Source organism: Carettochelys insculpta, chromosome 3 (genome assembly GCF_033958435.1).
Source record: "Carettochelys insculpta isolate YL-2023 chromosome 3, ASM3395843v1, whole genome shotgun sequence".
Classification (NCBI taxonomy): Eukaryota; Metazoa; Chordata; order Testudines; family Carettochelyidae; genus Carettochelys; species Carettochelys insculpta.
Window position 1 is genome coordinate 8,570,481 of NC_134139.1, and position 16,621 is coordinate 8,587,101.

A 16,621-nucleotide genomic window follows, 5' to 3' on the forward strand; every position below is an offset into this window, starting at 1 on the left:
CCCTGTAACTGTACCCTTCCCACTATACACAACAGCCTGTATAGCTGCACCCTGCCTGCCCCATAGCACTACAGCCCCTATAGCTGCAACCTGTCTGCTCCTGTAGCACTACAGCCCCATAGCTGCAGCCTGCCCACCCATAAAGAAGACAACCATATAGCTATGGACTGCCTATCCCTATAGCTGCACCCTGCCTGCCCCTATAGCACTACAGCTGCTGTAGCTGTGTCATATCTGCTCCTATACCACTACATCTCTGTGGCTTTGTCCTCCGTGCCCCCTGAATAGCTACTACAGCTCTTATAGCTATGCCCTGCCTGCACCTACAGCCGCATAGCTACTCTCTGGCTGTCCCTAGAGCACTAAAGCCCTGGAGCTACATTCTGCTCATTCCTATAGTACTACAGCCCCCTGCACCTGTGTTCTGCCCGCTACATAACTCTACAGCCCCTATAGCTATTCCTGGCCTGGTCTTTAACACTCCAGCCCTCTATAGCTCTGACCTGCCTGCTCCATAGATCTGCAGCCCCTACAGTTATCCTCTGCCTGTGCCTATAGCAGCCTGTATAGTTAAATCTTGCTTATCCCATAACTACAGCCCCTATAGCTATCCTCTGGTGATCATAGAGCTGTACACTGCCCAACTCCTGCATGCAAAAACTGTGCTGGTGGGCAAGGGCTTAGGGCTGCCCTTTAGCAATACTCTGGACGTCTTGTATTGCTGCTCCCTGCAGGTAGGCTGGAGCTGTCCCTATAGTGGTACCCAATCCTATAGCTATAACCTGGCCAGCCCTGGTAGGCTGCCACGGTGCCATTGGATAATATGGTTAGAAGTCTTCCTATAGTTTTATTCTGCTGGGCCTCTGTAGACAGACACTGTGCGTTGAGTAGTTTGGCAAGGGCTGCCCTTGTACTGATACCTGGCTTGTGTCTTATAGGTAGACACTCTGCTAATGGGTGAGGCTGAGGGCTGCCCCATAGATATATCCTGCCTGTCTCTGATGCCAAAGCAAGCACCCAGCCTTACTCATTAGCCCCCTATCTGCCTATAGAGGGGCTGTCCCATAGGCATGTCCTGCCTCCCCCTCTGTAGGCAGAAACTGGGATGGGTGAGGCTGGGTGTTTACTGGGGGACCCAGTGCAGATAGGTCAGACTTGGATAATATTGGCTGCTTGTCTTCCTGCCAGAACCCTGCCTTCCACAGCGGATGGGTGTGCGTGACACTTGCCCCATTTTTGCTGGTTCTCTTTGCGCTCTGTAACTAAGTCCTAACTTTCAGGGTGAAAAAGTTCCTAACTGTCAGGGTGATCAAACACTGGAACGAATTGCCAAGGGAGGTGGTAGAATCTCCATCACTGGAGATATTTAAGAAGAGGTTAGATAGATGGCTTTCAGGGATGGTCTAGAAAGTGCTTGGTCCTGCCATGAGGGCAGGGGGCTGGACTCGATGGCCTCTCGAGGTCCCTTCCAGTCCTACTCTTCTATGATTCTGTAAGTCCTGCTCTGCTTCTGCCGTTGGAGCTCATTGCTGCTGTGCTAGCCACATGCCCTCACTGCCGCCTGCTCCTTTGCATGCATCTTTGCGGGATGAAGTAGGTACAGGTGGCTACTTGAGGGCTCAGTGGTGTTTAATAATATCAGTGCTGCTGTTCCAGCCCCTCCCATGCAAGTCACTCCCTCACAGTGCTGGCTTGTGCCCCGATCACGCAAGCACACGTTTAATGTCATGCACATGAACAGTCCCATTGACTTTGGTGGCTCTGGTCACATACTTACAATTAAGCACGTGCTTAAGCATTTGCAGGACTAGGAATTAATTTCTGCTCATGCCCATGTTGTGGCTCAGGTGGGAAGCTGACTGTGTTTGAGAACCCAAGATGCTGTTGTCTACACTGCTGTTTTTAAAACAAAAAGGCAGGCCAGTAGCACTTTAAAGACTAACAAAATAATGTATTAGTTGATGAGCTTTCGTGGGACAGACCCACTTCTTCAGATCGTAGCCACACCAGAACAGACTCAATATTTAAGGCACAGAGAACCAGAAAGAGTAATCAAGGTTGACAAATCAGAAGAATTATCATCAAGGTGAGCAAATCAGAGAGCAGAGGGGAGGTGGGGAGTCAAGAATTAGATAAAGCCAAGTATGTAAAAGAGCCCCTATAATGAGCTAGAAAATTGCCATCCCAGTTCAAACCACATGTTAATGTGTTGAATTTGAATATAAAAGAGAGTTCAGCAGCCTCTCTTTCCAAATGGCTGTGAAAGTTCCTTTTCAGTAGAACACAGACTTTCAGGTCATTAACAGAATGGCCTGCTCCATTAAAGTGTTGGCTGACAGGTTTGTGAATCAGGTGTGTTTTTATGTGTGTTTTATGCCCATTAATTACTGTGTTAGCTTGAGTCCTATTGCCAGGTGGTTGTCTGCCTGTGCTGGGAGGCTTCATTTCCAGCTGCAGTGTAGATGTGCCTTTGCAGCTTCACAGCCAGAATCCAGCCTAAAATAGCACTTCCCTTTATCCAAAAATGTTGGATGGCTGCCAGGCCTTTTGGGTAAACAAGAGTGGATGGTCGTTGGTCATGAATGGATTTTATCTTTGTAGCACCAATGTAAGAGAGGGAAACGTCCCTGTTTTACCAATGAGGAGTTGAAGTAGAGGATAGACTGTAAGTTGCCCAAAGTTCCTCTGGACTAAGCTGAGAAGTGTCTCAATTCAGTGCTCCATCTAGTTCTGACCCATTTGGGAAAGTGGTGTGCGTTCTTTAAAATGTATACTCTGTAGTGTTCACTACGGCCCTCATCTTGCAATTGGATCCACATGAGTGGTCATGTGTGTCTATGCAAAGCCCTAATAAGGTATAGTGCCTAGCACAGCAGTTCTCAACCTCTTTGCCATTGTGGGCCATGTATGCAGCTCTCTGTTATGTGGGCCACATGCAAACATATATACTACCTGTGTGATTTTGGGGACGTCATGTGGGCTGCAGCCATGTGATGACTGCACCGGAGATTGAGTCTTGGTCCATGGCTGTGTTCCTAGGCACTACGGTAACACAAATAATAAGTAATAAAATTGTTTCTGTAGTCAGTAGAGGATTTACTGTAGCCTCGTAACTTTGCTCTTCTCATTCTGATGACCCTCAGTGGCAAATTTTCATTTCTCTTTGCTTGTCACTAAGATCTAATCCAGAGCAGGGCTTGATGGGAAGCAGATTTTCCATTTTATGGTAAATTTAATTATAATTCTTCTATTCCAAAATCGATCAAAAAGAACAATGACAAAAAATCCAAAAGTCTTCTGTAATGCAAAATTCTGAACAAAATTCATTCCAGTTTTATCAAAATGTTTTGATAAAATTGAAACATTCCATTTGGATTGTGTTTTTGGCTTTAACTTTTAAAAAGGATTTAAATAAAAACAATTTTGTTTCAAAATGAGTTATCAAAGTTATTATTTTATAAAATATACCATACTCAAAGAGTAGTTATTAATGGTTCTCAATCCTGCAGGAAAGGTATAACAAGTGGGGTTCTGCAGGTGTCTGTATTGGGACCGGTTCTGTTCAATATCTTTATCAACGATTTAGATATTGGCATAGAAAGTACGCTTATTAAGTTTGCAGATGATACCAAGCTAGGAGGGGTTGCAACTGCTTTGGAGGATAGGGTCAAAATTCAAAATTATTTGGACAAGTTGGAGAAATCGCCTGAGGTAAACAGGCTGAAGTTTAATAAAGACAAATGCAAAGTGCTCTGCTTAGGAAGGAACAATAAGTTTCACACATACAGAATGTGAAGCGACTGTCAAGGAAGGAGTATGGCAGAAAGGGATCTAGGGGTCACAGTGGACCACAAGTTAAATGCGCGTCAACAGTGTGATGCTGTTGCAAAAAAAGCAAACATGATTCTGTGATGCATTAACAGGTGTGTTGTGAACAAGAAATGAGAAGTCATTCTTCCGCTGTACTCTGCACTGGTTAGGCCTCAGTTGCAGTACTGCGTCCAGTTCTGGGCTCTGCATTTCAAGAAAGATGTGGAGAAATTGGAAACGGTCAGACAAGGGCAACAAGAATGATCAAAGGTCTATAGAACATGACCTATGAAGAAAGGCTGAAAGAATTGGGCTCAATTAGTTTGGAAAAAAGAAGATTGAGGGGGACATGATAGTGGTTTTCAGGTATCTAAAAGAGCGTCATACGGAGGAGGGAGAAAACTTGTTCTTCTTGGCCTCTGAGGATAGAACAAGAGGCAATGGGCTTAAACTGGAGCAAGGGAGGTTTAGGTTGGACATTAGGAAAAACTTCCTAACTGTCAGGGTGATCAAACACTGGAATAAATTGCCTAGGGAGGTTGTGGAATCTCCATCTCTGGAGATATTCAAGAACAGGTTAGATAAATGTCTATCAGGGATGGTCTAGACAATACTTGGTCTTGCCATGAGGGCAGGGGGCTGGACTCAATGACCTCTCAAGGTGCCTTCCAGGCCTAGCATTCTATGATTCTGTAATCAAAGCAAGCAGCTGAAATGTTGTGCTCTGAAAGAGTTGACATGGGATGTTTCAACATTATCAAAATGCTTCATTTGGGAGTTTTATAAAATGTATTTTTGTTGAAAATTGTTTAACATTGATTATGATGCAGACTTCATTATTTGTGAAAAGGTTTTTTGACAGAAAATATTTCCAACCATCTGTAATCCAAAGCCATTGAAGTGAGTAGAAAGACACCCTTCTCCATTCAGTTTATTAGATTTTGCTCCAAACTCTGTGAGCATTCAGACATTTAAAAAAAACCTCTAACTGAGGTCTGGGTCCTGCAGTGAGTCCTTTCAGTAAATCACTCTGCCTACAAGAAGTCCTTGTAAAGTCAGTGAGGTTCACATGTGCACAGGAATAATACATGCAGACCTCATTGCAGGATCAGAGCCGTAGAGGGAATGAATAAAGAACTAATTTATAAGATGATGAGAGATTTCAATAAGCACTAATTGTTTTATGAGCTTCTTAACATTGTGCTTTTTAACATCTTGTATTACTGTTGGTCATTTTGAGCTACGTTCTGCAGGAGAATGGAAGGAGGTTGCGATGATGGAAAATGTAGAGCAAGGGAAGTCTAGACACAGTCTGTGTGTTCATGTTTTGATCAAGTACTGAGCAGGGTTTGGCTCTGCTCTTCTCTAAGCAGCTTGCAAGATCAATGTTTTGTAAGTATATGAGTTCCTAGCAGTAAGACTTGCTTATCCACGTTGAGAGTTGTAGCACACATGTTAACAGCTACAGCAAATTCTGCCTCTTAAATGTTGTGAAGCCATTTCATTTTATTGTTTTAATTGAAGACAGTGGCTTGTGATCTGAAAGGGAATATGTTTGTTTTACTCATTCATCCCTTAATCACGAGCATATAGATTCTCATCCTCCTGAGAATAATGGCATGTGTTTTTCTTTTAATGGACAAGCAGTAGTGCTTTAATACTTTCCAGATGGCATGGCCAGCTAGCTGTAACTGCAAATCTGAATTTTGTAATTGAAAATAGTTTACATGGTAAATGTAAGGAAAGACAGTGGAATACTCTGAACAGTTCAGGAAACAAAGTCAATTGTTTTGGTTAAAATCAGCCTGCTTTTCATTTCATCCACCACCACTCCATGATACAACTGAATGGAAATTCAGGTTGAACCTCTCTCATACAGCAACCTCAGAACCTGATTGGTGCCAGACAAGAGAATTTGCCAGACTACAGGAGGTTGATATAGTCTAGCAGCATTACTAACACTTCCCCTGCTTCCTGGGCTCTTAGAAGAAATGTAGGAGTAAATTACAGCTAAATAACAACATAAATCACTGAGAGCCAGGACTGGTGGCTGGAAACAAATTGTATGGGCCCCCTGGAAACTTGGCCACACTCATGATAAGTGGTCATCCAGCTAAGTAAAATCATGCTGGATTATGGATATTGCCGGACGAGATTGGAGAGGTTCAGCCTGTATTGTCATTGATCCATAAAACTGGTAGACAAGTTATAAGAGTATCACATGAACATGCATAGTTTGTGCTTGTTTACAAGATGTAGAAATGCAGTATTTGGCATCACGTGGGATTAATTTCCTCTTGAGCTGTTTGTTTAGACACCAAGTCAGCACATCTAAACATGCTTAAGTCTCACTGAAGTCGGTGGGATTTAAGCATGCGCTGAAATGTTCTGTTTCATTGGAGCCATTATGGAAAATAGTCACATATACAAGTTATGAAGGGCAACTAAGTGTACGCTGTCAGACATGGTAAGACAAAGATGCCTTTTTCTTTAAATGAAAGTGTGAATTTACACTTCAGTGCTCAGTGTTGTCGCAGCCGCTGCCAAGACGCCGAATGTGGCAAGCAACCGCGAGACAAGGGTGCTGCATGAGCAGTGAGAGCCGACCAAAAATACCGAGCTCTATCAGACCTAGGCTCTAACAGTGGCTATAGGCCTGGGGTGTAATGACCCCTCGCCGGTTTCCCTCTGTTAACAAAAACAATTTGCTTTAAAAATGAAACACAGTGGCTATGTCTACACTAGCCAAAAACTTCGAAATGGCCATGCAAGTGGTCGTTTTGAAGTTTACTAATGACGCGCTGAAATACATATTCAGCGCTTCATTAGCATGCGGGCAAATGCAGCACTTCGAAATTGACGCGGCTCACAGCCACGTGGCTCATCCAGTTGGGGCTCCTTTTCGAAAGGACCCCACCTACTTCGAAGTCCCCTTATTTCCATCTGCTCATAGGAGTAAGGGGACTTCGAAGTAGGCGGGGTCCTTTCAAAAAGGAGCCCCATCTGGATGAGCCGCATGGCGGCGAGCCGCATCAATTTCGAAGTGCCGCAGCCACCCACCTGCTAATGAAGCGCTGAATATGTATTTCAGCGCTTCATTAGTAAACTTCGAAATGGCCATTTGCATGGCAATTTTGAAGTTTTTGGCTAGTGTAGACGCGGTCAGTGGTGCCTGATTGAATTAAAAAGACCCAAGGGCAATTTAACACGGTGGTCAGATTAAAAGAAACACAGGTGTCTGCAATAGCTAATAAAGTTCCTTAGAGGGCGTCCCCTGGTGTTAGGTCCCTGCAGTTCCCTGTATGGCCCAGAGAAAATGGAAGCTGAGAGTAGTTAGTTGTTGCAGGAACAGAATGGAAGTTTATTATAAGTGTTCCCTAAATGACGATAGCAGCAACGAAGGGTCCTGTGGCACCTTGTAGACTAACAGAAAAGTTTAGAGCATGAGCTTTCGTGAGTTAACTCACTTCTTCAGATGCTGGCCACATCTGAAGAAGTGAGTTAACTCACGAAAGCTCATGCTCTAAACTTTTCTGTTAGTCTATAAGGTGCCACAGGACCCTTCGTTGCTGCTACAGATCCAGACTAACACGGCTACCCCTCTGATACTAAATGACGATGTTATACTATTATAAACACGGTTACAGTTAATACAGTTAATCACATCTACTTACATAAAGGATGAATTCTGGTGCCATTCTCATGCCTTCTGACAGATTGCCCAAAGAAATATTAAAGAGTACACACTCCTGTGCCCCCGTGTGGGAGAGAGACACTGCTTTATATGACAAACAGGGTGTTGTTTAAACTGGACAACAATCCCTGCTGTCAGTTAGGTCCACTGGGGGCGCTACTCCCCAGGGGCCCAAAGAGAAAATAGGACAGTATGAACACTGTGCTTAAGTATAATACACTTGGGGGCCCTACTACCCCCTGCGTTTACCTGGTGGGGGGGTGGAACTGCTGCTTCCTGGCACCCCTTATTTATACGTGTTTGGCCCAGGGGCTGTTAATCCCTGATGCCAATGGCAACTTATAATGATTTTTTAAATATATAACTGTACTAAGTTAATTAACAACAAAAAGGTCTTTAAGAGACACTTAACAATAAGCTTCTAATAATAACAGTAATACTATGCCTAATACTTATATTTAAATATTAATAGTTAAGGAAGCACAAAAGCATTTAAGAACAACAATAACAACAGTAATAACAATAATCAACAATAATATCTATAACTGCGAATAGAAATAAAGAAAAAAAGAGAGTGAGTCAATATTGGTAGGATACAGCAGTTGGAGCGGCCTTTCCATTGTAGCCTAGGCTCGCAGCTGCTTAGTCGGTGGGTTGTCCAGTCTGGTAAGGAAGAAGTCTTTTTGGAGCGAGGGCTGGTCGGCCCATGCCGGGAAGCGGTGCCAGATGCTGTGGTATACCGCCGTCACTGCTGGGCTTCGCCGCGATGTTATGGCGGCGAGCTGCAGGCGATGCCTGGTGCGTCGATTCAGATCCCCTCAGTGCCGCTTGTCTGTCTGGTGGCGCGCTCTCCCTCAGGATGGTGCGAAGTGATTTTCAGCTGCTTCACCCCGAGGGGCTACCAAAAGGGACTGGTCCAAGTCATAAAACAGGGCCTTCCCGAAGGGCCTTGTCCGTGGTGCACGCCCTTCTTTTATACACCCAGCTTATGAATTATTCATGAGTCTGGGGGCTGGGTGCGGACCTGACGGGGAACTACCCCTGACAGGTCCAGAGACTTCAGATCTTTCCAGAAGTCTTTCCTTTTTTGGTCATCAGTGACCAGTTACGATTCATTAATAATCATGAGTCTCACAAATATTCATTCTCATAAGTATTCATAGTTATTGGCTGTTGTTTTCCCGCCAAAAGTTACCCCCTCAGATTAAATGGATGGCTCTGTATTGATTTTAAGTTAAAATCACTTTCTGAAGAAATTTCTGAGGTAAAACTTGGTGTTTTGTTAATGTATCGAGCATGACCTGTCACCAAGGAGACCTTGCAGTACACCAGAGGCTGGGGAGGTATCGAAACCCTGCCAGGGGCTTCTCTGACAGGATTTCTCGACACGTGTCACAGAGTTTACAGCCAGAAGTGACAACCAGATTATATAAATGAAGCAATACCATGAATTTCATTGTAACCCTTCTTTGTCCCACAAATGCCTTCAAGTCAGATTCATTACTTGACCGTTTTCTCCCTTTTGTGAATTTAATAACAGGAAATAAGGTTGTGATCATATATTGTCAAGACTGGGAAGTCTGTCGAATTCACTGCAGTTTTTAGTTTTACCCAATGCTTATTCGTTGAAAATAGTTGGTGAATTTCATCCCAAAGCCAAATTTAGTGATGGAGTTACAGGTTGAACGTCTCTAGTCTGGAACTCTCTCGTCTGGCAATATCCATAATCCAGCATGATTTTAATTAGCTGGATGACCACTTATCATGGCTGCGGCCAAGTTTCCCACAGTCCCATAAAATTTGTTTCCAGCCACCAGTCCTGGCTCTCAGTGTTGTGTGCTGTTATGTAGCTGTAATTTATCCCTAAATAGCTACGTCTACACGTGCACGCTACATCGAAGTAGTTTATTTCGATGTAGCGACATCGAAATAGGCTATTTCGATGAATAACGTCTACACGTCCACCAGGGCTGGCAACGTCGACGTTCAACGTCGACTTTGCGCAGCACCACATCGAAATAGGCGCTGCGAGGGAACGTCTACATGCCAAAGTAGCACACATCGAAATAAGGGTGCCAGGAACAGCTGCAGACAGGGTCACAGGGCGGACTAGCGCTTCCAGGGCAACAGTTAGCCGCTCTCTTAAAGGGCCCCTCCCAGACACACGCAGCCTACACAGCACGCGGTCTGCAGAGCCATAGTCACGCACACCTCGAGCGACGCAGGCATGGACCCCCAGCAGCAGCAGCAGCCAGAGGTCCACCCAGCCGCCCCTGCAGAAGCAGTGCTCGCCCTGCTCGATGCCATGCGGGAGGCACCTGAGCACCTCCTTGCCACAGAGGAGGAGCTGCCCGCAGGGGAGGAGGACTCAACCCCCAACCCTGCAGCACCCCGCCCGCCGCACACACCGCCGGCTGTGGAGCTACCCCACGAGCACCGACTGGTGGGAGCGGCTGGTGCTCGGAGAGTGGGACGACGACCGCTGGCTCCAGAACGTTCGCATGAGCCGGCAGACATTTCTGGAGCTATGCCAGTGGCTCACCCCCGCACTGAGGCACCAGGACACCGCCATGCGGCGTGCCCTCAGCGTGGAGAAATGGGTCGGCATCGCTGTCTGGAATCTGGCCACTCCAGACAGCTACCAATCCGTGGGCCAGCAGTTTGGCGTCAGCAAGGCCACTGTCGGGGCTGTCCTCATGGAGGTAAGAGGACCCACGGGGGGAGGGGGAGGCAGCCATGGCAGGGGAGGGGAGGGGAGGGGAGCGGAGGGGGACCCTGGCAGGGGAGGGCCACACACACCCTGCACACCCCTCATTGGTGCTCTCCCATGTGCTTCCCCTGCAGGTCGTCCGCGCCATCAACGCCCTGCTCCTCCACAGGCTCGTGAGGCTTGGGGACCCGGATGCCGCCATCGTGGGCTTTGCCACCCTGGGCTTCCCCAATTGCTTCGGGGCTCTGGATGGGACTCACATCCCCATCCGCACCCCGGAACACAGTGGAGGATGCTACATAAACCGGAAGGGCTACCACTCAGTGGTCCTCCAGGCCTTGGTGGACAGCCGGGGCCATTTCCTGGACATTTATGTGGGCTGGCCTGGCAGCACCCACGACGCCTGGGTATTCCAGAACTCGGGCCTGTGCCACCAGCTGGAGGTGGGGACCTACATCCCCCAGCGGGAGATCCCTGTGGGGGACAGCACCATGCACCTCTGCGTCATCGCAGATGCAGCATACCCCCTCCGGCCCTGGCTCATGCACCCTTACACAGGCCATCTGTCAGCCAGCCAGGAGTGCTTCAACCTGCACGTGAACCACGTGCGCCAGGTGGTGGAGTGCACATTTGGCCGCCTCAAAGGGCGCTGGAGGTGTCTCCTCACCCGCCTTGATGTGGGGCCCCACCAACATCCCCCAGATTGTGGGCACGTGCAGCGCCCTCCACAACCTCGTGGAGAGCAAGGGGGAGGCCTTCTTTCAGGGCTGGGCTGTGGAGGCCAGCAGGGCCGATGTGCAGCCACCCACTGCCCCCAGTCGCCAGGTGGAGTCCAGGAGGCCCTGCAGGCCCAGTTCGATGAGGCCGCGGGGTGAACGCTGGCAGGCCCCCCACTGCCCCCCCCCATCCTCCACAGCACTCCCTGCCCCTACGCCCACACCACAGAGCACCCAAGAGCACACACCCCCAACTTTTCTTGTAAAAATAAAAGCAGACAGTTGTTTGTCAACTCAAACATCTTTACTGGAACTATTATTATTATTATTGTTAATATTATGAACAAGACAAACTATGTACAGGGGAAATCAAACTGATAAATATATATACATTATAAAAATAGGGATAACATGAAAGGGGAAGACAAGGAAGGGGAGAACTATTTACATGGGGGGGTAAGGATCAGCATAGTAATGGGTCAAATATACAAACTATTTACAACAAAATAACAATAAACTTGGTGGAATATATACAAAGGGGGGGCCACGTCCTGGGCCCCACGCCCCTACAGTCCAGCGCTGGGGGTGAGCAGCTGGGATCCCCGCCTCGGCCGCAGTCCTGGCCGGGGCTGGCTGGGGGCCGGGCGGACCGGGAGATACGGCCAGCGAGTGTCAGCTGGCCCCAGGTCCCCCTCAGCGGAATGGCCCTCGGTGGCGGGTGGCGGTGCGACGGCAGACGGCGCAGCAGCTGGAGCAGCGGGTGGAGCAGCAGCTGGAGCAGGCAGGGCGGGCACTGAGGCGGCCTGGGGGGCCAGGGAGTCTGCGATGCGGTTGAGGGTCCGCATGCAGGCCCCCCATGCTTCCTGGCACCAGGCCAGCGCCCGCTCCTGGAGCTGGAGGCGGCGTTCCTCCACCCGCAGCCGCTGCTCGGCGACCTCCAGCTGCCGACGGTGGAGGGCCAGCAGCTGGGGGTCCGTCGCCGTCGGCTGCTGGTGCTGGGTCCGCTGTCTTCCCCGCCGTGGGGCCGGTCGGTCCTCCACCGAGGGGCTGGCCTGGCGTGATGGCCCCGGAGGGCTGTCCGGGACCACTGACGCCTCGCCGGCGCTCTCCGGTCCTTCCAATGGTGCAGCTGCGGAACACAGGAGGGGGGGAAGAAGAGTGGAGACAGCCGTTAGTGTGGGCCCCGAGCCGTGGCCCTTGTCCCCCCACCCCTCTGCTGCAGGTTCCCCATCCCCGTCCCTGGGAGATGCTGCTGTGATGGGGTTCAGGGGTCCCCCTGCACTGCACCCCGTCCGCTGGCAGGAGTGACTCTCACTTAGCAGGTACGACAGGAGGTTTGTTAGGCAACAGATGCCCAGTTTCTCCCAGAAGCGACAGTACGGCAGTCAGAGACAGTCCTTCCAACCCATCCTGGGGAGAAGACCCTGAGGGGGGCCCCTCTGGGGTGTAGCTTTCCCCCTTCTCAGGCTGGCTGCCTTCTAGCTCTCCCTTCCCCTAGCCTCTAACTGCCTCCCCGGATTCAAACCCAGCTCGGCTCCTCCCTCCTCTTTGTTCAGGGCAGAGGTGTTACCTGCCAGTTGTAGCCCCAGGATCATCCTTAGCCACTGGGAGCTATTCAGCTTGTTTCTCATATGTAGCCTGAGTCTCGCATTTGCACTCCCTCCACTCCATCATATGCTGCTGATGGGTGTCCCACCCCCTCCCCCCGGGGGACCCTAGAGGTTCCGCTCCCCCCAGCCCCGGGGATGGGGCATGGCACTGTCGTGCTGGGGGGGCAGGGGCTGATGCACTCTTCTGAGGGACATGCCACTGCTGTCCTTGGGGCCATGGTCATCTGGGGATGTGGAGGGCCCTGGTCATATCTATTACCCCCGCCCCTCAACCCCGGGGGTGTGCACCGGGGGGGTACATACCTGACGGTCCACTCCCACGGTCGGGGGACACCCGGGGGGCAGATGCCCGGCTGGAGCTCCTGGATGGGAGGATGATGTGGAGGCCGGCGTCACTGGAGGAGGAGTCCTCCTCCTCCGGTGCCCCGGGGGTGGGCTCCTGGGGGGGCAGACTCCGCCTCCAGGGCCTGCTGGGGCTCGTTGGCCAAGGTATCAAGAGTGGCCAGAGGGGAGGAGGTGTGCCGGGGGCCCAGGATGTCCCTGAGCTCCCTGTAAAAGGGTCAAGTGACGGGGGCGGCCCCAGATTGGCTGGCCGCATCCGGGGCCCGGGCATAACCCTGCCGCAGCTCCTTGACTTTACTCCGGACATGGTCCAGAGTGCGGGCAGGGTGACCCTGGGTGGCCAGGCCCTCGGCCAGCTGAGCGAACGCATCCGCGTTCCGCCTCTTGCTCCCCATTACCTGGAGCACCTCCTCCTCGCTCCAGAGCCCCAGCAGGTCCCGAAGCTCGGCCTCCGTCCAGGAGGGGCCCCGTTGCCGCGTCCCCGCCTGGCTGCTGGGCTGGGAGCCCTGGCTCCCCTTGGGGGGAGTTCCCGGGGGGGGCTGCCGTGCAGCTATCACAGCTGGGTGGGTGTCTCTAGCTGGCTGAGGGACGTGCAGGCTGGCCGTGTGTCTGGGCTGCCGCCTGCACGTTCTCTCAGCTTCCTGCACAGGAAGGGAGGGGGCAGGGAGCTTTAAGGGGCCGCTCCACGCGGCCACCATTGAACTCAGGGGCTGGAGAGAGCGTCTCTCAACCCCTCAGCTGATGGCCGCCATGGAGGACCCCGCAATTTCGATGTTGCGGGACGCGCAACAACTACACGTTCCCTACTTCGACATTGAACGTTGAAGTAGGGCGCTATTCCCATCCACTCATGGGGTTAGCGACTTCGACATCTCACCGCCTAACGTTGATGTTAACTTCGAAATAGCGCCCAACACGTGTAGCCGTGACGGGCACTATTTCGAAGTTGGAGCCACTACTTCGAAGTAGCGTGCACGTGTAGACGCGGCTAATGTCTTCTAAGAACTTAGTAAGCAGTAGTAGTGTTGTTATTGTGCTAGACGATATTGGCCTCCCATGTCCAACAAACTCTCTCGGTTGGTACTGCTCAGGCCTCAAGGGTGCCGGATCAGAGAGGTTCAACCTGTATTGGTATCTTGAAACTACGTATTCTTAGCCCTTTGGGGCTGAGACATTCATCAAAAATATAATCAACAATTGCACTAGTTCCCAAAAACCGTAAGAGGGAGTGGGTTGCTGTACAAATGCATCAGAAGAATTTAAAATATACCTTTTGCTGTGTTGTTTAAGTTTCTAGAAATCAGTGTATGAAAAATCTTATGCTGGTGGGACTAAGATTAAGCTATCTAATGGATCCATTTCTGTCTTCCGTGACATATTCCAGTAGAAAAACACACTTTTTTAGTCTGCTGGAAAATAGTTTCCCTTAATAAAGACATTTGATTTTTTTCTTCTCTAAATAAACCTTTTTGTTAAATTCACTGGAATGGAGAAGTATACTTTTTTTCTGCTGTACATCAGGATGATGAACAAGAACCCTGTTCTTCAAACTGGGATTTATCCCTACAAACATGTCCTGCCCTTTAATTCCCTTGATTTCGGTGGGACTGTTCACATGAGTAAAGTTATTTATGCATGAATGTTAGCAGGATTGAGTTCCAGATTAAATCAAAATTAATGATGTGAAGTGTTTGGAATATTCCATGTTGCTTCTTAGTATTTGTCTTGCTAACAGAAATCCCTAATAAAAGCCCATTTTGTCCCCAAAAGTATGTGCCTTGTAAAAATATAATTACAAGTCTCAAAGAAATCCTGCATATATAGCAGCCAGGAAATATATATAGTACATTAACATAATTTTGTAAGACATAAATCATGATTATATATGCCTCACAGACTAAAATGGGTCTAACTATTGCTGTTTTCATTGCATTACCTTTGAGAACATTGCTCCTGCAACAACAGTTGAGAATGTCATTACTGAAATATTAATGTTATGTAATAATCAATAATTATAGCTTTTAAGCTTGTTATTGAAACCCATTCATTTTAGTGTATTTCGATATTTATGCTTTATGAGACAGTATATTGAAGTATATTTGACCTCATGTATGCACATGTTGTATACATTAGTAATGTAGTTAATGCTAGATCAAACATGTAATTCACATGAGAAATTGCATCAAGTTCTACTTTTGTTCAGTGCCAATCATTATTACTGGTTGGAGATGCAAACGCTCCAGTGTCAGCGTTAAAGTAACTGTACCACATAACTTTTGCATCCTGTAAAATCAAGCCAAGAATCTAGAAGAAGCCATTCCAGCTATTTGCCTTAGCCTAGTGATCTTCTGTGGGTTTTCAAATTTATTTATAATTAAGTTATATGGTTTAGGAGAATGCATATTAAATAATAAGAATTTTTAACCTTCTACAAGACCAGGAGCGTCAAACTCATTTTGAAGTTGGCCACATTTCTTTTTTAATTATGGTCTAGGCATTCCTTTAGGATTCCGTACTTCATTCTACAGCAAGAAGATCCCAGTGGAAGATCCCCACAAAGACCAAGAGTGGAATCTGACTTAGATTTAGTAATTAACTTTAATAACAATAAACCACAAATTTATGTTCATCAGTCTCTCACTGTGAGAATGAACTCCCAGTTACGATATTCACTAAAGCCGCCTTGTTTCTTTTAGTTTCTCTTAACTTTTCTATCTTATTTTGTTTCCTCCCATCTTTTTCTGCCTATCCTTCCCTGTGGCAACACCCAGTTCCTTTCCATTGGCCTCACGTCTACTCTTTTCCACATGCCATACGATAAAATGATCAGTGATTAGGCAACATTCACTTTTGATGTGTCACCATTATTCTCTCAAGTTAACTTTGAGATGAATTGGAGCAAAGAAGTTTGTTCACATCTCCAAATCATTGTGTCAGGCTCCCTGCAGACTTAGGAAGACAGCAGTGAATCATTTGGTTTGTAGTTTTGCATTTGGGAAGTTAATTTTTCAACCAGAAATGTACTCTAAAAATGCAGATTTTGTTTTAAAAGTTTGGAAATTTTCATAAAAAATATTTCGATCCCTTTGGGCTGAATGAAAACCAGCAAGAAGGCCTTGAGGTTTTTTTCAAACTATTGGCAACATTTCCAAAATTTTAAACCAGTTCTGTGTCTTTGTTTCCTTGCATACGCTATATATTTTTCTGAGTAATGTCCATACAGTGCAAGTGTTGTGAACAATAGAAGCTCACAAACTCACAGCCTTAATCTGCAAACCTGATTATGCTCATTCAAAATCTGCTTGACTCGCTGCTCAACAAAGATTTAACCACCCATTGCTGTCTTGCAAGTAGCATGGCCTACTGAGTAAAACACTGGATTGGGACTCAATTCTCAAATTGATAGATGCACGTCAGCAAATCACTTCCCCCTCCAGGCCTCAGTTTCTCTATCTGTAAAATGGGGATAATGATTCTTGACCTCCTGAGTACAGTGTTTTGGGATCTATACTTACAGGAGTCATATAATTTAGTTCCTGTGTCTTATATTACTAACACTTAATTATTTTTGTTAAATGTGCTCCAGAATATTTACAAGGAAGGAATATCCTAATTCAGATGAAGCCTGTCACAATAAATTAACAAAGTACATTTGGTAACGGCAGTAGCTTTGATAGTTTTATAGTGTATGTCGAGCTTTGTGAATTAGAAAGTAAGAGTTGGCCTACACAGCAAAGTT

At 47.8% G+C, this 16,621-nt stretch overlaps 2 protein-coding genes across 4 annotated transcripts in view; both read left to right on the forward strand.

Moving 5' to 3' along the window:
* Positions 1-16,621, forward strand: part of LOC142010184 (GDNF-inducible zinc finger protein 1-like) — a 33,229-nt gene that overhangs the window by 398 nt on the left and 16,210 nt on the right. The window contains exon 1 of one of the 3 annotated variants that reach the window (XM_074988453.1): positions 1,982-2,086. The exons of the other annotated variants lie outside the window; for them this stretch is intronic. The gene's annotated coding sequence lies outside the window, so the exon portion shown is untranslated. Of the gene's footprint in view, positions 1-1,981; positions 2,087-16,621 lie in introns of those variants that run through there. 3 annotated transcript variants of the gene reach the window in all.
* Positions 9,886-15,465, forward strand: LOC142010108 (uncharacterized). Its single transcript, XM_074988376.1, has 3 exons — positions 9,886-10,206; positions 10,349-10,484; positions 15,377-15,465. Exons 1-3 carry the CDS (start codon positions 10,006-10,008, stop codon positions 15,463-15,465), a joined length of 426 nt encoding a protein of 141 aa, XP_074844477.1. The 5' UTR covers positions 9,886-10,005.